The sequence below is a fragment of the Cucurbita pepo genome, chromosome LG01 (assembly GCF_002806865.2).
Source record: "Cucurbita pepo subsp. pepo cultivar mu-cu-16 chromosome LG01, ASM280686v2, whole genome shotgun sequence".
Lineage (NCBI taxonomy): Eukaryota > Viridiplantae > Streptophyta > Magnoliopsida > Cucurbitales > Cucurbitaceae > Cucurbita > Cucurbita pepo.
The window spans coordinates 8,793,568-8,815,319 of record NC_036638.1 but is presented as its reverse complement, the minus strand read 5'-3'; the positions used below and the strand labels follow the sequence as shown (position 1 = coordinate 8,815,319).

General features: G+C 36.9%; 3 protein-coding genes and 1 long non-coding RNA gene across 4 annotated transcripts; 3 read left to right on the top strand and 1 right to left on the bottom strand.

Moving 5' to 3' along the window:
* Window positions 1-6,280: 6,280 nt before the first annotated feature.
* LOC111780957 (expansin-A1) lies at window positions 6,281-7,626 on the top strand (the record flags this gene model as incomplete). The annotated part of the gene is given in 3 exon segments (XM_023661328.1): window positions 6,281-6,421; window positions 6,515-6,827; window positions 6,922-7,626. Coding segments are annotated over 3 exon segments (747 nt in total). The 3' UTR covers window positions 7,226-7,626.
* Window positions 7,627-8,303: 677 nt separating this feature from the next.
* LOC111811292 lies at window positions 8,304-9,685 on the top strand. The gene is made up of 2 exons (XR_002817523.1): window positions 8,304-8,811; window positions 9,386-9,685. It is a non-coding gene; the product is annotated as an uncharacterized LOC111811292 (long non-coding RNA).
* Window positions 9,686-15,677: 5,992 nt separating this feature from the next.
* On the top strand, window positions 15,678-17,184 carry LOC111776920 (transcription factor MYB117-like). The gene is made up of 3 exons (XM_023656337.1): window positions 15,678-16,211; window positions 16,305-16,739; window positions 16,839-17,184. Exons 1-3 carry the CDS (start codon window positions 15,845-15,847, stop codon window positions 17,033-17,035), a joined length of 999 nt encoding a protein of 332 aa, XP_023512105.1. The 5' UTR covers window positions 15,678-15,844; the 3' UTR covers window positions 17,036-17,184.
* A 1,946-nt stretch (window positions 17,185-19,130) lies between these two features.
* On the bottom strand, window positions 19,131-20,913 carry LOC111810427 (cyclic dof factor 1-like). The gene is made up of 2 exons (XM_023697135.1): window positions 20,698-20,913; window positions 19,131-20,422 (listed from the first exon to the last, which is right to left on the bottom strand). Exons 1-2 carry the CDS (start codon window positions 20,821-20,823, stop codon window positions 19,391-19,393), a joined length of 1,158 nt encoding a protein of 385 aa, XP_023552903.1. The 5' UTR covers window positions 20,824-20,913; the 3' UTR covers window positions 19,131-19,390.
* Between the last annotated feature and the right edge of the window lie 839 nt (window positions 20,914-21,752).

Here is a 21,752-nt window from a genome sequence, read left to right as displayed (position 1 = left end):
AAAAAAAAAAAAAAAAAAAAAAAAAAAAAGGTAAGATATGGTTGATTCAAGCTGGATTCACGGGACTTTGTAATGCTCTGTTTCTCGTTTTAAATCGTTATTCAAACTTTACTTTTAAGATTATATTTTGTTTAAAAAAGGAAAATTGAAGGTAGCAAATGGGGTAAAGCCATGATGTTTGTTAACAATTGGAGAAGATTAAAAATGATAGTGACAAAGGATTGGATTTGTGTTGCCCACTACACATGCTTCCCTCCTTCTACTCCAATGTCATTTTCCCAAAAAAAAAAAAAAAAAAAAAAAAAAAAAAAAAAAAAAAAAAAAAAAANCGTTTTAAATCGTTATTCAAACTTTACTTTTAAGATTATATTTTGTTTAGGACGTTTAGGTGGAAATAGATAGCCGAAAATTTTGAAATTGACGTAAAATTTAGTTATTTAAAAGAATGTTTCAATATAAAAACGTACCATCGTTAGAAAAGAATGCTTGTTAGGATTAGATTAGGACAAGAAATAATATTGGCTTCCACCAAGCAAGAAAATAAGGTCGAGAAGCATGTGTATTGTGGGAACAAGAAGGGCAAGGGCCCCTCCCTCCTCCAATTCAAATTAGTCTAATCTTGGTAAGTGTTTGCCATTCATACAAGCTACTTTAAGTTGGTCCTAATTTATCCAATTCAACAATTGTCTGCACTGAAATATGAAAGTTCTCATATTGAATCAAGTTGGTTCGGCTTGTTTGAAGTGCGCTGTAAAATTGAAAGAAGAATTTAGATAAATTTTGTTGATTTTAGTTAGTTTGGTTCGGTTTTGATTGGTAAAGCATGTCGGGTTTCGGTTCGATGTAATTTAAATTTAGGGTTTGAAAAAGGAAATGGTTAGGTTAGGTTTATTTGAAAAGAAATATGGAAGTGGGGTTTTTGGGTGAGTGGCTTACAGCATCATTGGTTATATACACTTTTATTTCCTTTGCCTTTTGGAATATATACCAAAGAATTTGTTTCTGTAGCCTTTCTTTTATTTTTCATTTTTTAATATTTTACACAAATTTTTAATATTTTTTAATGTATTTTTTAGTCTACAAAAACCTCTAATGTATTTTTTTAATCGATTATTTTCGTTATATACCTTTCTAATAGTTATGGTCATACTTTTTCAACATCTGGTGGAGAATTCAAGCCTCATATATATTTTTCACTCGACTTTATGGTTTGGACGGATCTTTGTTTTCGCCAAACGAATATCACTTGTGCAGAATCCAAGCTTGTTCGACTACACATGCTGTCTGCGCATGCTTGTTCAATTGTCTGCGACATGACCGACTGGTTCATCAATGCAACATCGCATCCTGTCATCTCATCTTGGTTCCCAATTAACCTGGCCCATATGTCTTGCATCATCCCAAGTCAAGGGTGTCGTCTGTGTCATCATAACTCACTTGGTCATGATATTAAGAACGGGCCCACGTTGGAGTGTTCGATATGTGAATAAAAAAGTTTAATTTTCTTAGAATCTTACCGATAATCAATTTACAATAAACCAATGAAAGTTTTTTTTTAAATTAACTTTTGAGTTAAGAAAATAAAGTGAGATCGAGAGTTATCATGTTTTGCCTACCATATTTTTTTTGATATATCCACAAAATACCTATATTAAATCATATAACCATTAGTATATCTACAGTATTATTAATTATTATATTAAACATTCATAATCAAATATGTTAATGCTATTGGTTCCTTTAATACCGTATCTATGTCCGATGTAAAAAGACACATTTTTATCTTAAAAAAGAGATATTTCATAATAAAATAAATAATATTGCTTCAAAATTTAATTCAATAGGGCATGTTGCTACTTGAATGGATAACCATCTTTTAGTTAATGTTGTCTTTTTTATCTTTCAAAATTAATAAAAAGGTTGTCTCGAATATTCATTTGTTATCCATTGACTACACCTTTCGATCAGACTTAAGTCTCTTTGATTCACCTTCATTAGACAATCCTTACGAACGAACCCTTAGATTTCAAAGCATCGATTTTTTAATAGTCTTTGTGTTACATTCTTGATTCCACCTCGTTTATCACTCCTAGCCTGCGCTAATTTTCCCAGAGAAGTAAAAGTAACCAAAAAAAAAATAATAATTAAAAAAAAAATGTTTAAATTTTATTATCACAAAAAAAAATGATTTTTATTAGTTAATAATGGTACTTAAAAGTACGAATAAAGAATAATATTGGGAGTTGAGCTGAAAATTGAGTATACGTTTCAAACCCATCAACCAAATATAGGGTAGAGTTTGGGTGAAGCTCAAAATTAATTACATTATTATTATTATTTTTCATGTACAGTTTGACCTTTCAACCCATCACTACGTACGATTAAGTCGTTTTTTTTTTCAACCATTAAATAATATTTATTTCTGAACTACTAACATTGACTCGAGGTATTTTTTCTACTCCTTACCTTAAAAAAAAATAGAGGTACCTTGTATCCTTGAACCAACAACTATCTTTCGTCTAAAAAGTTGCCACAATCTAGAGTGAGTTCGTTGTCTAGTCAACTCAGGTCCGTGTTTTTACAAACGGATTAAAGAGGAGAGTACCAAAACGGACAAATTCAAGAAGAACAAACACCATCAATTTGGAGCGCGACGCATACGGCTAAAGACATGAATGTTACAACTCATGATCTATATAGCCTTTATTTATCATTAAAAACGAAAATACGGTCTATTTTTAAGAATTAGTAATTAGTAGAGTTAATCTAATTAGTAAATGATGATTAGTATATAGAGTGTACTAAGATAGCCACCTTGGACCATGGGAAAACGACACCCGCTGTTATAAAATAATACCATATTTGTCGGCACCATAAAGTTTGCTATAATTTATTTTTTAAAACAATAAAAATTAAAAATTAAATAAATAAATAATAAACCCTTCAACGTACAGGCACAGGGCTACAACTAATTTAATTAGCTAGCTGCTCACTATTACTCCTCTTTACTTCTCTGCCTTCAATAATAATTACAACAAATAATAATTAATAATTAGTTTTTTTAAATTAAAAAAAAAAAAAAAAAAAAAATTAATAGGACTCGTATTATTCGGATTTTTGCGATTTTTTCCGTTAAAAGAGTGTGGCCCACCAAATCCAAGCAGAGGTTGGATTCACTTTTTAATTAATGAGATTTTAATTGTAATTATTAAAAATTAAATTAATAAATAAATAAAAAACATTATAGTAGTTGGTTGGTTGAGCTACCTACCTAAAATCCACCACCCAAAATTACTCCAAATATTCGCATTTTCGGACTTTTTTTTTTTTTTTTCTGAAATTTTAAGAAACATTAGTGTGAAATTTGTTAATTGAGATGGAAATGTTTTTTTTTTAATATTATAATTCAATAAAAATAAACAAAGCATGTGAACTGAGGAGTGAAAAGGAAGAAGTCAAATCAAGAAAGTTGACCAGATTTTATTTATTTATTTATAATTTATTTTTCTTCCACTTAGAAAATCTGATTAGTGGTTACAAAAAGGAGTTAACTTTCGCAGCATTCTTCTCTGTTCTTAGTGATGGAAAAGAAAAAGTGCATGTGAATTTTGCTTTTGCAATTTGGTGTCGCATTGGGATATGATATGGGGAGACATCAATTTACCGAATCTTTACAAATAGATCTTATTTTCCACATTTCACTTTCATCCTTCGTAGGGTCAGCTTGGGTCTAACTCAATGTTCATACTCGACCTTACCGTAAGTCTAACCACTTTAAAATACTATTTGGACCAGACTTGAATGGATGCCATCTTTAATAGTTGAGCTTATGACTCAAACTTTGAACTTTATTGATTGGATCAAAATTTTGGTCGATATTTATTTTATATTTGAGTTGATTCAAACATAAACGAATTAAGTAGATTGGACAAGTCTATCTAAATATGACGCTAATGAGTGAATTTAGGAGCCAAGCTAATCTTAAAACATATGACCTATATCCAATCCAAGCAAGATTGGACTGAGTTAGATGGGTCAAATTTTAACTTTAAGCCCAATTTAAATCAATCCTAAGCTAGATTTGGTTTGACCTTCGAGATGATAAGGTTGACCAACACTAATACTTAAAGACCCTAAAAAAATTAGAACTAAAAAAGAAAATTCTCGTGGTTAACATGTAAGACTACATCTCTTGTTCATGACTATATTCGAAAAAGAGAATAATGGTTGAAGTAAATATGTTACTCACGTAGAAGAAAGTGAGTAAGTTAAGAAACATGTAACTTTTAATAAAGGCGTTTGGAAGAATGTGTAAAGAAAGAAAGGAGGGTTTCGGGGTAAATTAGAAGACAAGTTGGATTCGACTTCGAACATGAAGCCAAAAAACCTGCATGTGCACTTGCTTCATCCCCAAATTTACGAGTATTAATTATTTTATTGAATTGAATGAGGTTGAATAGAATGGCTTCAATTTTGTACGTATTTGACTAAGAATTATTAAATTAGTTGGACTTTGGGTAATTGACCGGAAAAAAATAAATTTAAAAAAAAAAAAAAAAAAAAAAAATGGGAGACACGGTGGCGCAAATCACGGTTGAGTTTAGGGAAGAATCTTTGTAATTAGGAAGTCACTGTCCATGTAGATCTTAATTTTGGTTAGCATTAATGAAGATTTATTTATAGTTTAATACACCTAAGTGATGGTTTAATAATAATAATGTAACAAAATGTGTCACACATGTGGGGGAATTAATTAGAAGCATTAGGCACGTGTGAAACATAATTTAATCTTCAACGTTATTTTTCTTCAAAGGATAAGAGAAGATTGCAGTAATCAATGCACCTTTCTTGGTAGTCCAAATTGAAGACTTTTAATTTTATTTATTTGAAATTTTGAAGAGTTATGTTGAGGCCTCTAATATTAATATTTTTTTATTATTTTGTATATGGAGAAGCATACGTAAATAAAGTTTTTAAAAAAATAAAAAAATGAAAAATGAAAAAGAATGTGGGAATTATTTGGTTTATTTGATTTAAATTAAATAAGATGAGGTTGGTATAAGACAGCTAAAAATGTCATCACCCACGTGCTCTCCAATATTTGCTTTTTATTATCATTATTATTATTTTATTTTATTTAAATTTGATGCTATTTCAATATTATGTTGTGTCACAATGTCTAGCAATGGACCCTCTAACCAAACAATATACTTCCAACGCTATGTGGACTCTTCATTTTTTTTTTTCAAATCAATTTAACTAAATATTTAATGCTTTTTTTTCTTTGTTTATTAATGTGAAATCCCGGTTTGAGTGTGGAAGGTTCTTCTAGTAGATGTGTTTTAAAACCGTGAGATTGACGGTGATACGTAAGGAGTTAAAGTAGACAATATTGGTTAGTGGTGGGCTTGAATTGTTACAAAGGATAGTAGAGGTCCCACGTCGGTGGGAGAGGGGAACGAAATATTTCTTATAAAAGTGTGAAAACTGTTTTGAAATCGTGAGATTGACGTCGATATGTAACGAGGCAAAACGGACAATATCTGTTAGCGGTATTAGAGTCAAACACCAAAGGATGTGCTAGCAAAGACGTTGGCCCTCCAAAAGGTGGATTGTGAGATTCTATCTGGTTTGGAGAAAACGAGAGGAGAATGAAACTTTTTTCAAACGAACCAATTGAGTACTAATCGTTCAACTAGAAAGCACCTAAGATTATTGTGATTTAGAAATGAGTGAAGCAGACAATTTGAAGAAAGAAAACAAGAAAAAAAGAAAAAGAGATAGGGGCAAAGGCCAAAGAGAAGGGGATGCTGCTTGGTTGCACATGGCTATGGAAATTCATTAGCCAATAGGGCACAAACCGGCTTACCCCACTTGGATATCTCAGTAGCAAAGCTCGAAAACCACAGGTTTTGGCCCCCCTCATACCACCTTACACAACCAAAGTTACCATGATAATTGAATTTTTAGGTGTCAGTACCTTCAAAAAGTGTTGGTCTGTAGCGACGGTGGTTAATTAGTCTTAGCCACCCTTTCCCTTTCCCTTTCCCTTTCCCTTTCCCTTTCCCCCCCTCTCTCAGGATTTCTATATATTCTCCCCTAAACTCTCCTAATCTCTCACTCCTATCCTCCTTTCTGTTCCTTCATTTCCTTACATCTTTCCTTCTGGTAATCATCTTCTCCTCTCTCTTTCTCTCTCTCTCACACGCACACATTTGCTTCTGCAATCATGTTAGAAGATTTGCTGAAAGTTGAACTCTCTCTCTCTCTCTCTCTCTCTTTGTTGCAGGAATGGCTTCTGTCCTTGTCTTTTTGGCAGCTTTCTATGCCATAGTGTCCTCTGTTGATGCCTATGCAGGTGGAGGCTGGACTAGTGCTCATGCCACCTTCTATGGTGGGAGTGATGCTTCTGGGACGATGGGTATGCACCAAAACAACCCCCATTTTATCCATGCCATTGGCAGACAATGTGAAATATGGCTGAACTTTTTTTTTGTTGGATGAATTTGTGCAGGTGGGGCTTGTGGGTATGGCAACTTATATAGCCAAGGCTATGGGACAAACACTGCTGCTCTGAGTACGGCTCTGTTCAACAATGGCTTGAGCTGTGGGTCTTGCTATGAGATTAGGTGTGCTAGTGACCCTAAATGGTGCTTGCCAGGCTCCATTGTGGTAACAGCCACCAATTTCTGTCCTCCAAACAATGCCCTACCCAACAACGCTGGAGGCTGGTGCAACCCTCCTCTACAACACTTTGATCTCTCTCAGCCTGTATTCCAACACATTGCTCAGTATAAAGCAGGAATTGTGCCTGTTGCTTACAGAAGGTAAGCAAGGCATTTGAACAGAGTTTTAAAATGCAGGGGATGTATTACAGAGGCGTTTAATTTAATAACTTTTGGTGGGGTTTTCTTTTTGTAGGGTACCCTGCAGGAGAAGGGGAGGTATAAGATTCACCATCAATGGGCACTCCTACTTCAACCTGGTTCTCATCACAAACGTGGGTGGTGCTGGTGATGTACACGCAGTTTCCATCAAAGGATCAAGAACTGGTTGGCAAGCAATGTCTAGGAACTGGGGACAGAACTGGCAGAGCAACAGTTACCTCAATGGCCAAAGCCTGTCGTTCAAGGTCACCACCAGCGACGGCCGCACAGTCATCGCTAACAACGCTGTCCCAGCCGGCTGGTCCTTTGGACAGACATACAGTGGTGCCCAATTCTAATTTATTACCTCCTCTAGCTAAAATAAGCTTCTATGTTTATGCAGAATTTAGTGTGATTTTTTTCTTTTTGTTTACTTAAAGTATACTAGAGTATTAGATAATAGTATACTCTATGTGAGCGTTTGGGTCAAAAAATGAGGAAAGGGCTTGTTTTGGGAAGCTCTTTCTTATCATTTTGATTCAAATTGCAACATTGAATGAGTGGCTTAATGGCTACTTATTGTGATTTTTTACCCTAACTTTTGCTATAAAGCAAGAGTTGGCAGAGGTGGGCTCTAACCACCCGCCTGCATTTTAGTTACTATTGTGAGTTCATCATGGTTGTATTTGATGTATTATTGGTTGCTGAAAGTGTAAATTTTCAGTTTCCTCAAGCAATGAAAAACCCAGACTTTTATTTATTTGTGTTCTGTTACTCTGTTTTCTTATTAATTGCTACCTCTCTGTTATTCGTTCCCTCGTCTGCCCCAAACTTAAAGGTCCTCTTTCCTCCTCCCTTTTCGCTAAATTCTTGTTCATCACCGATGATTGTGTTGGATGAATTGTGACTTCGTATGATCGTGTCGGGTGAGCAAGAGCCGCTTCGTCATACTCCCCCAAGTAATCGAGGTACTTGGAACCTACCCTTTACTATGTAATTGGAACCCACCCTGTTACCAATAACCAAGTAGAACAACAAACTTCCTAACGAATTACTACTAGTATACTCTTAATACACTTACTACATCCCTAATGGTATTCCTATCGCCTTGATGTTTGATATGAACAAATTTCGATGCATAAAGAGTTCGAATGAACAACAAAATCATTCAAAGATAATTAGTAATAGTCCAAACCTACCATTCATTGCTAGCAAATGGTTTTAGAACGCGTTTATTAAGCACAGGTTTGCACATCCTCACAAAAAATGTTTCTGTTCCTCCTCCAACCAACGTGGAATCTCGCTCGTTAACCTACTAAATAATAAGCGAGGGTCTAACAATGAAACAGCACAAGGGCCCGAAGAAGAAGCCCAAATGTGCTGGGCCTTAGACCTTCTGTTCTGCACAGCCATTTTCTTGTCCAGAATTTGAAATCCGTGGACATCGACCGGTGCCGAAATAAGCAAGGAAGAACTTGAAGAGCACTCATATTGATATGCTTAATGCTCGTTTTCTGTAAAATTATCACCTTCCAACCCTCATTCATACAATACCACCAATAAGCCATTGTCTAGAATCACTTCCTAAGTGCATAAAAATGTATACCTATGGGGAACAAAGTTTGGATCAATAAGACTTGTCTGGAATCACTCCACCGCTCTCTTCGCCCTCAAATCTGTCGAGCTCTCTGCAGTCGGCCGCGTTCTCCACATGTAAAACCCCAAACTCCTCACCTCCGATCCGGATTATGATCTTTACCCCATCTTTGATTTCCTTCTTAATGAGGTTCAATGCCCTAGAATTCTCGTCTCCGACTTGGACCTTCAATCTCCTCCATTTTCACCGTGCATGGATTGTCGTCGAAAATGCTGAAAGTTAGTGACGGGGAGCTCACTGCAAGGTTCATAGAAATGAAATTGCAGTCGTTGACGGCTGATCGTCGAAGTGAGTTGCTTTGCTTCTTGTAAATTTGTAGTTTCTTCGGATGTGATTATTTGTGGTTTAGGGCTCTTTAGAGTCTTCAATCTGCGTTAAAACTCAATTGATTAGGTTGTTTATGGATGAGTAGTAATATGAACCAGGGCCTTATTGCAATCGAAAGCTAAGAAAAATTATGAACACCAGCGATTCCCACAACTGATGCTGTGTTTCAGTGATACCAACCCATTGTGTTTAACAACACTTTGGACATCTTTTTAATCTTGGGATTGACTTTGTATGCAGTATTGAGATCAGATTCTACATAGCTGCAAGGACCTGTGGTTCTTAATATTATGCTAAAAATTGGAATCCTGGCAGCTTGGTACTGAGATAAAAATGATATTGGTATACACAAATTGACACAGTGGCTGGAGCTAAACAAGTGGCACGGATGGTTGTATGTAATTAACACATGAACTGCTGATGATTTGATGCTTCTTATAGTCTGTCTGCCACAAACACACGTGCTGCTATGTGGAAATCCTGGATGAGCATTGCTGATGTTAGGTTAAGTTAACTTTGTCCTTCCTTTGTGCAGGAACTGTTATGGAAATGATCCTACAGCTCGATTGATAAGACCAGGCCTTCCACACATAATGCAGCCCTTGACTATCTATATTGGTTGGAGGGATTCACAAGATTGTTTCCATCACCGGTCAGAACTACAGCTCGATTGACAAGACCAGGCCTTCCACCAGATTCATTTGTTAATGCAGCCATTGACTATCTAAATTGGTTGTAGGGATTCACAAGATTGTTCCCTTCTTGAATGGGATCATCAGTCAGAATGTTTGCTGTTTAAACAGAGAATACGTAGAACACACACACTCGACGCTTCCACAGTTGCCATTTGTTGATGTAATGTAGGCCCAGACTACCGTAGTTTGTTGAGCGACTTGCATTGCATCTGGAGATTGCTGTTTAATTAGAGAATAACTGGAAAATGGAAAAAAGTCTAAGCTCCTAAACTTCCTAAACTCCCTAAACTCCCTGCTAGCCGATATTGTTCTCTCTAAGTTTTTTCATTTCAGATGCGTCTACTAGGTAAAGGTTCCCACCCCCTTTGAAAGAATGTTTTGTTCTCTCTGGGATTTCACGATCCACTCCCTATAGGCCCCAACGTCTTCGCCGACACTCATTTTTCTCTTCAATCGATGTGAGATCTCACAATCCACTCCCTTCGGGGTCCAGCGTTCTCGCTGACACTCGTTCCTCTCTCCAATCGATGTGAGATTTCATAGAACTCTCTCCGCTTGTATATTCTAATAGATATTGACTTTTTTGGACTTTAAGCTTTTAAAGCACGTCTATTAGGAAGAGGTTTTCACACCATTATAATAATGTTTTGTTCTCTTCTCCAACCGATGTGAGATCTCACACTCAATTCCCTTCAGGGCCCAACGTTCTTACTAACTCGTTTCCCTCTCCAATCAATTTGGGATCTTACAATCCACTCCTTTCGAGGCTCAGCGTCCTTGCTGACACTCCTTCCTCTCTTCATTCGACGTGGGATCTCTCCGACAGTACCAATCTGAATTCTCTCAAACTTCAAGGAGGAAGAAAGGGAAGGAAAGGTAAACCCCCAAATCATGTGATAACTAAAGGCACTGTCCTTCTCCGCCTTATTAATGTAGGCTACTGAATCATCAGTAGGACTTGAAATTACATTCCTGGAGGAAGAAAGTTAGTGCGAAAATGAAACTAGATTTTGTCCCACCAAAGTTAGAAACAATGAGAGATATCTCAGTGCATGATGATTCATTTTCTTGTTGAAACATGAGCCGAAGGACACGGTTTCTTGCTGCAGAGATGCATCACTGTCGCAGTCCAGACTCCAGAGTACGTTGTCCACTACATGACAAGTTTTGAAGGGTACAGTATGAGAGGCCTCGGGTCATCTCTGTTTCTCGGGACACCAAATGCAAATGCAAATGCAAATGCAAATTGGGGTTGCAGTCGTCACCTCTGGACCCTTTAACTTCCCACAATCAATTTGCTCAGACACAGAAAAACAAGAGAGAGGGGATCTGTCCCATTCTGTAATCATTCACCCTCGAAGGGTGAGATGAGTATTGATTTGAAATTCATGGTTTTCATTCAATTCTCTCTCTCCCTACTCTACACTGCATTTATGTTATGTCTGGTTGCCTCCAAGACAGATCAGAGTCGAAGGAGAACGAATGTTCTACAGAAGTTAGTTAGTTGGTTTACAATACATCTTATATGTTTGCTTAAGGAGATTTGATGGGATAAAATGGATGTTATTGCAAAAACTAGCTCAGCTGAAAGTGTAGGCCAAGTAGAATTCATAGACGACAGTGAAATGATCTGTTATGAGACAGCAATTTCAGAATCCACATGTTATGAATACATGGTCGTGTCGTGTGTGAAGGAATTTTGGTTTGTCCTTGTGCTTTACGACAATCATAACTGACCACTATGCTTCAATCTTCAAATATGTATATATCTTGAAATCAAATGATCAATCTTCCATTCTTTTCTTATCTCTTCTTCAGGGTTGTTCACACAACATGTTGGAATGATAAAGGAGCATCATGGGATTTGTATCTGGGTTGGTTGGTTGGTTCCTCTGGATTACTTTTAACATAGAAACATGGAAAAGTGAGAGATCTTTTAAGTGATATGCTTTATATATTGGTATTTGCAAATCCCAACATAAAGATTCATTTTTGTTTGTTCTCTGCACTGAAGGGTACCCTTCGGCGCTACCTTTAGCATCCAATCCGTATCCTTCCAAGGGAGCAAACCCAACAGAATATTTTGGCTCAGCCCTACCATTTATATTGTGGGCCATTTCTTACCAAATTCCTTTATTACATTCATACTCCTTATATGCTCAGGCTCCTAGCTAGCTACCCTTGACATCCTTTGCTGCCCATTTGGGGTTGAAGAAGGTTAGTTGGTACTGCCAATATAATGGAGTTCCTGTTTTTTCCATCTTGGAAGAAGCCAAAACAGCAGTGGGTTCTGTCCTTTACGTTATTATGTATAAACCAAATTATTTAGAACAAGATTTCTGAGATAACCCAGTTTGAGTTTGGTGTTGTATGTATGATCCAAGTTGATGAAAATTCCCAAGTTTTCACGGCTGATGTGTTTTTGGTTCTTGCGTTTCATTCAGTATGAAAAGGATATAGGGAGAAGAGAATGAAGAGGACAGAGTTTGCACAAGTGTTGTATGAGAAGGGGATCCTAAGTTTGCTTGTTCAGGTAAGCTGTCAAAAGTCGCAATAATTCTGCTATTAGGAAGCAGTCAGAGGGCTCAGTTCTGTAGGGCTAGAAATGCCGCACGTGGGATTGGCAGATGATAGAAACAAATGCTAAATATTCAATTTAAAACCCTAAAAATTAGTTTTTTTTTGGGAGGTGCAGATCAGGCCAGACCAGACCACACCAGAAAAGGATGAAGTTAACTAAGGGGGGAAATTTAGGCGTTTACCAATACTATTACACACTTTTACTTCTCAATATTGCCCTCATCTTCTGCTTCCGATTGTCCTTTGTCTGACCACACACTCCACCAAACACAAACCTTTTCAAATCATGCTCACTTTGGCCTCATGATTTAGCACTATAACAGGCTAAGTTTTTAAAACGTGTCTACGAGGTGAGTTTTTCACACTCTTATATACAATGATTCGTTTTGTGAGATCTCACCATCTATATCTGAAATGGCCGAGCTTAATGCTCTTGTAAAAGGGTTATTTTTGTTTCTTTGATGTGGTGAAAGGGATTGATGACTTGAAAAATATGTTTAGTAAGAGGTTGTAGAGTGATAGAGAACGTGTTGAAAGAATCATCCTAATCCCTGTGCAGCATAGTTTGTTCTGAAATCATGAACACAAATAGATGAACATTTATTAGATTCCAAAACAAAGTGGAAGTATAGTGATATCAGGTATTGTCATTAAAGAGAGTACTGTATAGCAAATTCAAGGAAATGGGTAGCTTTGGTTTTTTCTTCCTTGTAATGTAATGTAGAACCAAACTGTGAAGGCAAGTAGATTAAAGGGTTTTTGTGGTGATTCTAAAAGAAGCAAGGTTGAAAATTACCCAAAGGGAATGGATTATATGTATTGATTCAGAGGTTGGATTGATAGATGGGTTTGGAAGGAAGTCGAAATGAAAGATGCATGATGAGTTTGAGATCTATGGCTCAGAGTTTGATAGCTCATTAATGGAGATAGTGTGTTGTTTGGTTGGTGGTTGTTGTTGTTGGAAGCTCTGTTTCTTGACCCATGACTGTTCACCCCATTGTCACAGCTGATAGTACATTCCTGATACACTGTGCCAAACAATGAATTGAATGAAACGTCTGATTTTGGGATTCCCAAGGAGATAAATTAAAATAAAAAATAAAAATAAGAAAAAACCCACTCACTCTCTATTTTCAGCTTCAAAGTTTGTTTTGTTTCAGCACTGTTGAGGATGTAAGCCCTAAGCCATTCATGTGATATCGTCCATTCCAAGTACATTCCTTTGGGTGAAAAAATCTACCCTTCTGTTTCTTTTTTACTGGCTTTCTAGTTAAGGCCCCTCTTTAACTTCTCTTCTCCTAAAAGGACAGAAATGATATGAACAATATCATGAAACTTACTTTATCCACCCATGTGTTCAAATAGCCATTCAATGCCTCTAAGATATATCCCCAACCAAACAAACATGATAAGAATTCATTGGAGAGGGTTATCACTACATCTACAACCTTGCTAAACACTGGTTTGTCAGAAGTGAATGGCTTTCAGTAACAGCCTAAACCCATTACTAACAAATATTGTTCTCTTTAGGCTTTCTCTCAATGTTTGAAAACACGTTTATTAGAATGAAGTTTTGACACACTTATAAAGAAGTTTTCGTTCTCTTCTTCAACCAACGTAGAATCTGAGGTTAGGGATGGGGAGGTAGAAGAGGGTCAACAAAGTTCACGAGTGATTGAGAGAGGAGAGAGAGAGAGAAATAGAGAGGAGGGTGTTAAAATTTGTCGATAATAAAGGCAAAGGAGGGGGTTTGGTGGGTCAACCTCAGTTGGTTAAGGCCGGGGAAGAGGGGGGAAGAGGGGGGAAGAGGGGGGAAGAAGGGGGAAAAGGGGAAGAGGGGAAGGGGCTAGATGAGTGTGATTGACAATGTGTGTGAGCAGGAGCAGTAGCAGCAGCAGCAGCCATGACAGGGTTGTGTCTGTGTTCTAATAACTAAGGTGTCAAACTCAAAACCCTCTCTTTCCATCTCTTCTACTTTTGTTGGGTTCTGAAAGCTGAAATCTGCATTGAAAAGAAAGGCGTCAAAGCACACCACTGCAGCCATAAGCCTAGTGTCTATCTATCTATTATCTATCTATTCTCTATCTATATGCTGCTAGAAACTGGAGTGACAGACAACCAACCCATCATTTTTATAGCTCTCTTTTATTGGGGCATTTGAGAGAGGGACAGCCACTCACACCCCACAAACCATAAACCAAACCCCCAAAACCAGAACTCCCTCAGTTTCACCCTCACAAAACAACTCTTACTTACACACACCCTATTCATATTTCTGAATTTGAGGTTCATCAAACTCAACACACTGTGTTTTGCCTTTTTCCCATTGGGTTTCTTCCTTTCACTTCAACCTTCTCTCTCCATGCTTCAATCATATGAATATTTGACCAACTACGATTCTAACAATAGGAGATGGATTTAACACTGTAAAAACCAATCCAAAGATTTATAGTATTTTAGCCTAACAGTATAATTTAGCTAAATTTGTTAAAAGGATGCTTATAGATAAACAAAGATTCTATTATCATTATTGTGTAACATAGTGCGAGACTCCACTTCGGTCCGAGAGGATAACGAAACATTCTTTTTAAGAGTATAGACTGGGAAATAATGTCTCTTATTTTGACTTTCCAACCTTAAACCCTAAACACATTTTTGTAATTCTCACGCTTCATGACTATTCAAAGAAATTTTCATTCCATTATGATTCATCCTAAGATTATCCGTTTTGGTCCGTTTCTCCCGATCCACTCTTTTGGGGACTCAGGCATGACGGTGACACCCGGCGTCCTTGCTGGCTCATCATCCCATGTCTTGACTCTCATACCATTAGTAATAGCCAAACCCCACCACTAGCAGATATTGTCCTTTTCGGCTCGTTATATATCGTCGTCAACCCCACGATTTTAAAATGCATCTGCTAAGAAAGGTTTATATACTTTCACCAACGGAAACGGATATGGAACTGATGTAGAACGTTAGAGGAGCCAAAATCACCTTTTCTCACTGCCAAGAAGCCTGATTGGTATAAACCCAATGACCCTTTTAACTTCTTCTAACCCTAAGTTGGGTTGAACTTAAAATACAAAATTACAGACTGAAAGGAGAAACACTTCCCCCACCTCCCCTAATTTGATCTACCACTTCCTTCCCCCTTTAATTTATTAGTTAATTTGAAACAGTTACAAAAGAAAGTATTGGGATTGGTAAAACAAAGATAGCAGAAGATTTGTTTGGTTTGATTTCTCCACTGACTTCCCAGAGATTCATAAATAGAAAGAGAGAGAGAGGCGTACGATTTTGTTAAATAAAATTTGGTATGTTTATTATTGTTCTCAATCTCCTCATTGTTTGAGGCCATCTTGGAGCAATCAATTTTAAAAAAAATAGTGTTAAAGAGTTGATTACAATTATGAGGAAGAACATTAAAAGGGAAAAGGAAAAGGAAAGTGAAAGGGCGATGTCCATGTCCATAGAAAACCAAAAGCAACCCAAATAAATCCAAACTTGTTAGCTAAAAAGGGTTACACCAGAATTGGTCAGCAGTGCTCGTGTTGCAATCTCTTCGCTCTCTTACTGTTTACCCTCCTCCTCCTCTAAGTTTTTCCCCTTCCTCTTCGTACACTGCAATATTCCATTTCTTTCCCAACCCAACCTTCAAACGCTTCCACTTTGGCCTATAAATCTCAACCCCTTTTACAAAAAATGCAAGCTTTGTTATGAAAAAGCCAGTAATGGGTATGTTGGTGGATGATGATTATGGTATGAAAGTGGAGGAAAGCATGGATCTTGATCTCAACTCTGCACTCATGTCCATCTCTGATTTTCCATTTTCATGTGAGTCTATGATGAGTAGAAGCTCAGAGACTGATTTCAGCGATGGATTTGTTGAAAATCACAACGCTAATCCAGCTTCTTGTTCCAATGCTAATAATAATAATACTACTACACCCACTGGGGCTCAGTCTAGGCTCTGTGCTAGAGGCCATTGGAGGCCTGCAGAGGACACCAAATTGAGAGAGCTCGTAGCCATTTATGGCCCCCAAAATTGGAACCTCATTGCAGAGAAGCTAGAGGGAAGATCAGGTAACACACCCACAATCATATTATGTTTCTTTCAATTTCAATTTTTTTTTTTTTTTTTTTTTTTTAATGTGTTCTGTTTGTGTTCTTATGAAGGTAAGAGCTGCAGATTGAGATGGTTTAACCAATTGGATCCAAGGATTAACAGAAGGGCATTCAGTGAAGAAGAGGAAGAGAGGCTAATGCAAGCTCATAGGATATATGGAAACAAATGGGCGATGATTGCAAGGCTTTTTCCTGGGAGGACTGATAATGCAGTGAAGAATCATTGGCATGTCATAATGGCAAGGAAATATAGAGAGCACTCTCGTTGTTACAGAAGGAGGAAGCTGACCCAATCTGTTTACACTAAAATGGACCAAGATTTGAGCTTCCTTAAGCATCATAATATGCCAAACTTTCAGGCTTCTATTGGTGCTGTTGATTATGCGTTTTTAACCCAAATGCCCATTGCTGGAGCAGAGGCAATGCCCTGTGACACCCCGTTCTTCACCTCATGTGCTCATCTTTCAAATCTCAATGTCCTTCCAGGTTAAATTTTGATTGAATATACATACAGTTAGTTACCCATTACAGAGTATTGTATGAATTGGGCGTTGGTTATTATGGTGTGTGTGTGTGTGTGTGCAGATCCCAAGAGCAGATTTTGGGATGGAACAGGCAATGGGATTCTGGTACCAGGAAGCCAGAGTGAGTATGGGGCGTGTAACACGGCGGCGGCGGCGGCGGCAAACGACGGCGTTGGGGGATCACAAGTGGCAACAGGTGGATCTTCTTCATCACCAAGATTTATTGACTTTCTTGGAGTTGGAGCCACAGGAAGTTGAAATGTGAGAGAATCTGAGATATGGGATTTGGAATAATAATTAGTAGATTACTTCACTACAATGGATCAGAGAGGAAACTGAAGAATGTAGTGAGTGGTGGAACATCTTGATTTTGTTATTATAATTCAAATATAATATAGACTAAAAGTATCCTTAATCTTAGATTGTTTTGCTTTTATTAAGGTTGCTTGCTTTTTTTTATCCTATGTTTCCTCGACTTGTACTGTCTGTGTTTTGTGCCATTCATGTCAAGCAACTTGTGATTTCAAACTTGGCTTGTTCACATATTGTTTTTTTTTTTTTTTTTTTTTTTTTTTTTTTTTTTTTTTTTTTTTTTTTTTTTTTTTTTTTTTTTTTTTTTTTTTTTTNTTTTCGAGTAAAAGATTTGGTATTAAATACTAGTAAGACTCGACGTATCTTATTTTGTCATAATCTTATATCATATATTTTATTTCTTAGCTCGACATACCATTGTTTAGGTAAAAGAAAATTTACTTCAATGATCATTTCTGCTATCTTTTTAACTAGTTCATCTATTAAGATATTTTCTAATAGGGGTTCGTGATAGTATATTGTAACAGTCCAAACCTATCGCCGATAGATATTGTTATTTATGGGCTTTTTCTTTCGAGCTTCTCCTCAAGATTTTAAAACATGTATGTTAGGGAGAGGTTTTCACAATGTTTCGTTTCTCTCTATAACCAACGTGGGATCTCGCAAGGCTAACATGTGTATATATATATATATATATAAAAGAATTATTTTTAAGGAGAGAACCAAGAATGGAAATTGGCCCAAGAAGCAAGGATTTGGGGGTGTGTGAAGTAGTTTATGAATGGATAGAGAAATTGAGGGGAAGGTGGGTTGAGCCCAGGCTCTATGCATCATCTGAGGAGGGAAGATGATGAATATCTGATGATATACAAACTCCCAAGTGGTGAGTTATTTGGAGTTGTCCACTTGAAGGGGACACTTCAAACTCACAAGCTGTTCCATCTTTGTCCAAATCTGCCTTTTTGGGTGCACACATTGCAGAGTTGCTATCACTTTTCCAAACTTTGCTTTCAACACACTTTCTCCAAGAACCATGCATTATTATTATTATTATTATTATTATTGGTTTTAATTTGAGATCAAATCCCTACATGATTTTGTTTAACTAAATTAAAGCTCGTTTGAACCACAATTTATCGATCAGGACAAACCCTTTTCCTTTAGCAACTCAAAAGCTGAATTGTTGCTATCAAACAATATTTGGTATAGGAATAGACATACAAGTAAAGAAGATGATGATGTAAATGAAAATGGATGAAGGAAGCAGAAGAGGGAAAGCGAAGGTGGAAGATGGGAACAATGATAATGAAAGTTTATGGCATCACATGCAATTGGGTCCCCTCCCCAATGGCAATCAATCTTAGTGTACAACAACATGTGGTCTCTATGTGTCCATAGCAAACCCACCAATTATCACAATAGGATGATCACTCACTCAGCATATAAAAAGTTGTTATAAGAGGTCAACTAAAGGTTGCATATTGGTGTAATATGTATGCTTTAATCCGTTACGTGGTGTTGTTAACCTAACAGTTTTAAAATGTATTTAGGGTTTCCATACTCTTATAAGAAATATTTCGTTTCCTCCCCTCCAACCAATGTGAGATCTCACAATTGTCTACGTTGATTATTTGTTTAGTTGATTTGTAACAACCCAAGTCCACCACTCATGGATATTGCCCTCTTCGAGGTTTCCCTCTCAGATTTCTCCTCAAAGTCTTTAAAACACGTATGCTAGAGAGAATTTTTCACATCCTTATAAAAAGTACTACGTTCCCCTCTCCAACTAATATGGGATCTCATATGATTAGACAAAGAGAGCGAACTTTCTTGATGAAAAGTAATTGCTTGAGAGTTAACACAAATTGATGAATATTTGAGGAGAGATTTTTAGTAGTCGTTCGTTGAGTCTCAAATTGGCTAATTTAGAGAATGATTATGGGTTTATAAGTAAAAAGAATACATATTCATTCATACGAGTCATTTTGGAAAAGCCTAAGACTTATGCTCAAAGCAAAGCAGTCAATATCGTATGGTCTGAAGTATAATTTATTTCAAAGTATATATAATATATATGTGTGTTACACAGCCAAAAATGTAGCGTTCCATCAGGGCAGAAGAGGTATATATATCTCACTTGTAATAATAATGCACAAGAAAGCTCGACATGAGCAAATGCCCCAGCCACCACCAAACATGGGTTCCACTCAGGTGGAGTCTTCGTGTTGGATGTGTGCTACAGTCTTGTCTTCGTTAAACTGCCTCTGCTGGGAAAATAACAAGAATTTCCACTCTAATGCTCTAAGCAATCTCATGGAATTTCAAAGCCCGAGAAAAGGCTGCTGGATTAGCCTGCAAAAGCGACCAACTTTCAATGTGGTTTACTTCTTTCCCCTTTGCAGCTTGTTGGAAAGAAGCAAAAAGGGCACCGCCTTTGATTGAACTTGCAGCAGCCTTTTCATGCCTAATTCCAAGTGTTGATCGTATGGAGCTCTTTGCAGCTTCATTCGGATCATCCACTTTCAAACGTTTCCCCAATACAGAAGTGTTTGTGAGAGAATTTTGAGCATTGTGATTAATTACCGACGGAGATGGCGGGTTCGTGCAGCCCCAGTACGGCAGAACAGGGTAATACGACACTGGAAACCCAGTGGGGTAGAACGGCGGCGGGGCCATTGAAGAATAAGGCAATGAATGCCCTGTAAATGACTGTAATTGAGGTGTGAAAGGCAAAACATTTTTCACGGTTGTTTGCTGTGAGGTGATTTTATCTCCTCTGTCCGAGGAATTGGAAGCTGTAATTGAAGATTTACTCGAATGGTCATCTCCGTTTTGGTTACAGTTTTGTGAGTTGAAAATCGAAGAATCTGATCCAAACGTAAGAAAGGTTCCATTTTTCCCGAGAAATTGATGGTGGTGAATTCCACCGTCGGGAATTATAAACTGACATAAATGGGAAGATGAACAGCTTTTGTTTTTTCGACGGCCGGCACCGACCGGAACGTTTCTCATGGTCCCGCCGGCGGTCCAATATCTTTGACAATTCTTGCAAAAATGACGAGGTTGATTGACATTGTAGTTGTTGTAGTAACAGAATTTGGTGTCCGTGCTGTTACATCGAGGGCAAGGAAGAATTTTGTCTGGTTTTTTTGAGGTTTTGTTGTCAGGGGAGATGCTTGTTTCACTCTGTTCTCCATTTTTGGAAGCTCTTGGAGATGAAATTTCTCTTTCTTCTGATTGGTTCTCACTCACTTCAGACGTTGCTTGATTTGTAATTTGATTCGCACTGCCATTCCCCTGTTTTTGTGATGCCAATTCTTCGTATGAGATTCCCTGTGCAGGAAAGTTTAAATTTGATGTCTTAATACACAGAATAACAGAGGATTAAGGCTAAATAACAGAGGATTAAGGACTAAACTCAGTTCAATCCAATTATCAAAACCCGAACAGAAAAAGATCGGATTAATAGTCTTTCATGTAACTGAAAATCGTTAAAAACTGGAAGAACAACAAAAAACCAGAAAACCCAGAAAGAGAGAAAAAGGTAAAGGCCATATTGACAGAGACTCTGAAATGACGAAACAGAGTAAGCCATGAAAAAGTGGTACCTTTTGGCGAGCTTTAGGAACAGAGGATTCTGAAGAAACAAAACCGCCATGGTTGAGCGGCAAAGCAATCGTCTTTCCAAACAACTTTATGGTTGGATCTCTGACTTCGACTTCACCCATTTTCATTCTCGGATTCAACAACAAACCCGACAATCTAACCTTCAAATCCCTCTTTTTTTTTTCTATGGGTTCGTCTGTCTGGTTTGGCCGACCAGAGAGAGAAGTTTGAGACAGAGAGAAAGAAAAAGAATGGAGAAGGAGGTTTAAGATGACAATGTCAACGTGGGCGGTTCCACGTCAGCAATGGGGTAAATACTGTGGACCACAATTTCATGTGGCCACAGAAGATCCTTGTTGTGCTGTTAGATCCCCCACATTGGTTAAAAAGATTTTTTTTTCCTTTTTATTCCATGTCAGCATCGCCACGTTTCTCACTCCTCTCGATTACTCGTCTTCCAACTTTTCTCCCTCCGGTCAATTCCTCGGCCACCTCGTTTACTTTCTTCCTCCCTAATTTTATGGCTAATTAATTATTTAACATTAATTTTGTAGGTGCCTTTAGGCTCTGCTCTTTTGCCCCCTAATCATAATCTCTTTTGTTTATGCTTTTTAAACCTTTCTTGTTGTAAATTTTAGGTTCCTATATCAAAGTAATTTAATATAAATTACTTATAGTGAAAGAAAAATTAATAATTAATGTGAACCGTTAAATTATATTTTATCGATAAATATATTATAATTCATACTTAAATTTATAAAATATTATTTATTATATTAAAAATGTTGCTATTAAAAACTAAATTAAAATTTCACTACTATATTTTTTAAAAAAATATATCTTTTAATCTGACATAATTTTAAATATCTATATTAATGTGTGTTAACACGTGGACATGTAACATTTATGGTAAAAGAATAGTCATAGAAAACAAGAAAAAAAATGATTATTATTCTTAAAATTTAATTATTTAAGCTTTTGTTTAATAACTATATTTTTAAAATTATGTTTATGGACATTATTTCAATCTATGCCTGGTTTTTTTTTTTTAATCTAC

What these genes read in the sequence shown, in the direction of transcription:
- LOC111776920 (XM_023656337.1), top strand. Translation starts at nt 15,845, where the DNA reads ATGAAAAAGCCAGTAATGGGTATGTTGGTGGATGATGATTATGGTATG. An exon ending in GAAGCTAGAGGGAAGATCAG is followed by an intron (nt 16,212 to 16,304) that starts GTAACACACCCA and finishes GTTCTTATGAAG; the next exon opens with GTAAGAGCTGCAGATTGAGA. An exon ending in AAATCTCAATGTCCTTCCAG is followed by an intron (nt 16,740 to 16,838) that starts GTTAAATTTTGA and finishes GTGTGTGTGCAG; the next exon opens with ATCCCAAGAGCAGATTTTGG.
- LOC111810427 (XM_023697135.1), bottom strand. Translation starts at nt 20,823, where the DNA reads ATGAAAATGGGTGAAGTCGAAGTCAGAGATCCAACCATAAAGTTGTTT. An exon ending in TTCCTAAAGCTCGCCAAAAG is followed by an intron (nt 20,423 to 20,697) that starts GTACCACTTTTT and finishes TTTCCTGCACAG; the next exon opens with GGAATCTCATACGAAGAATT.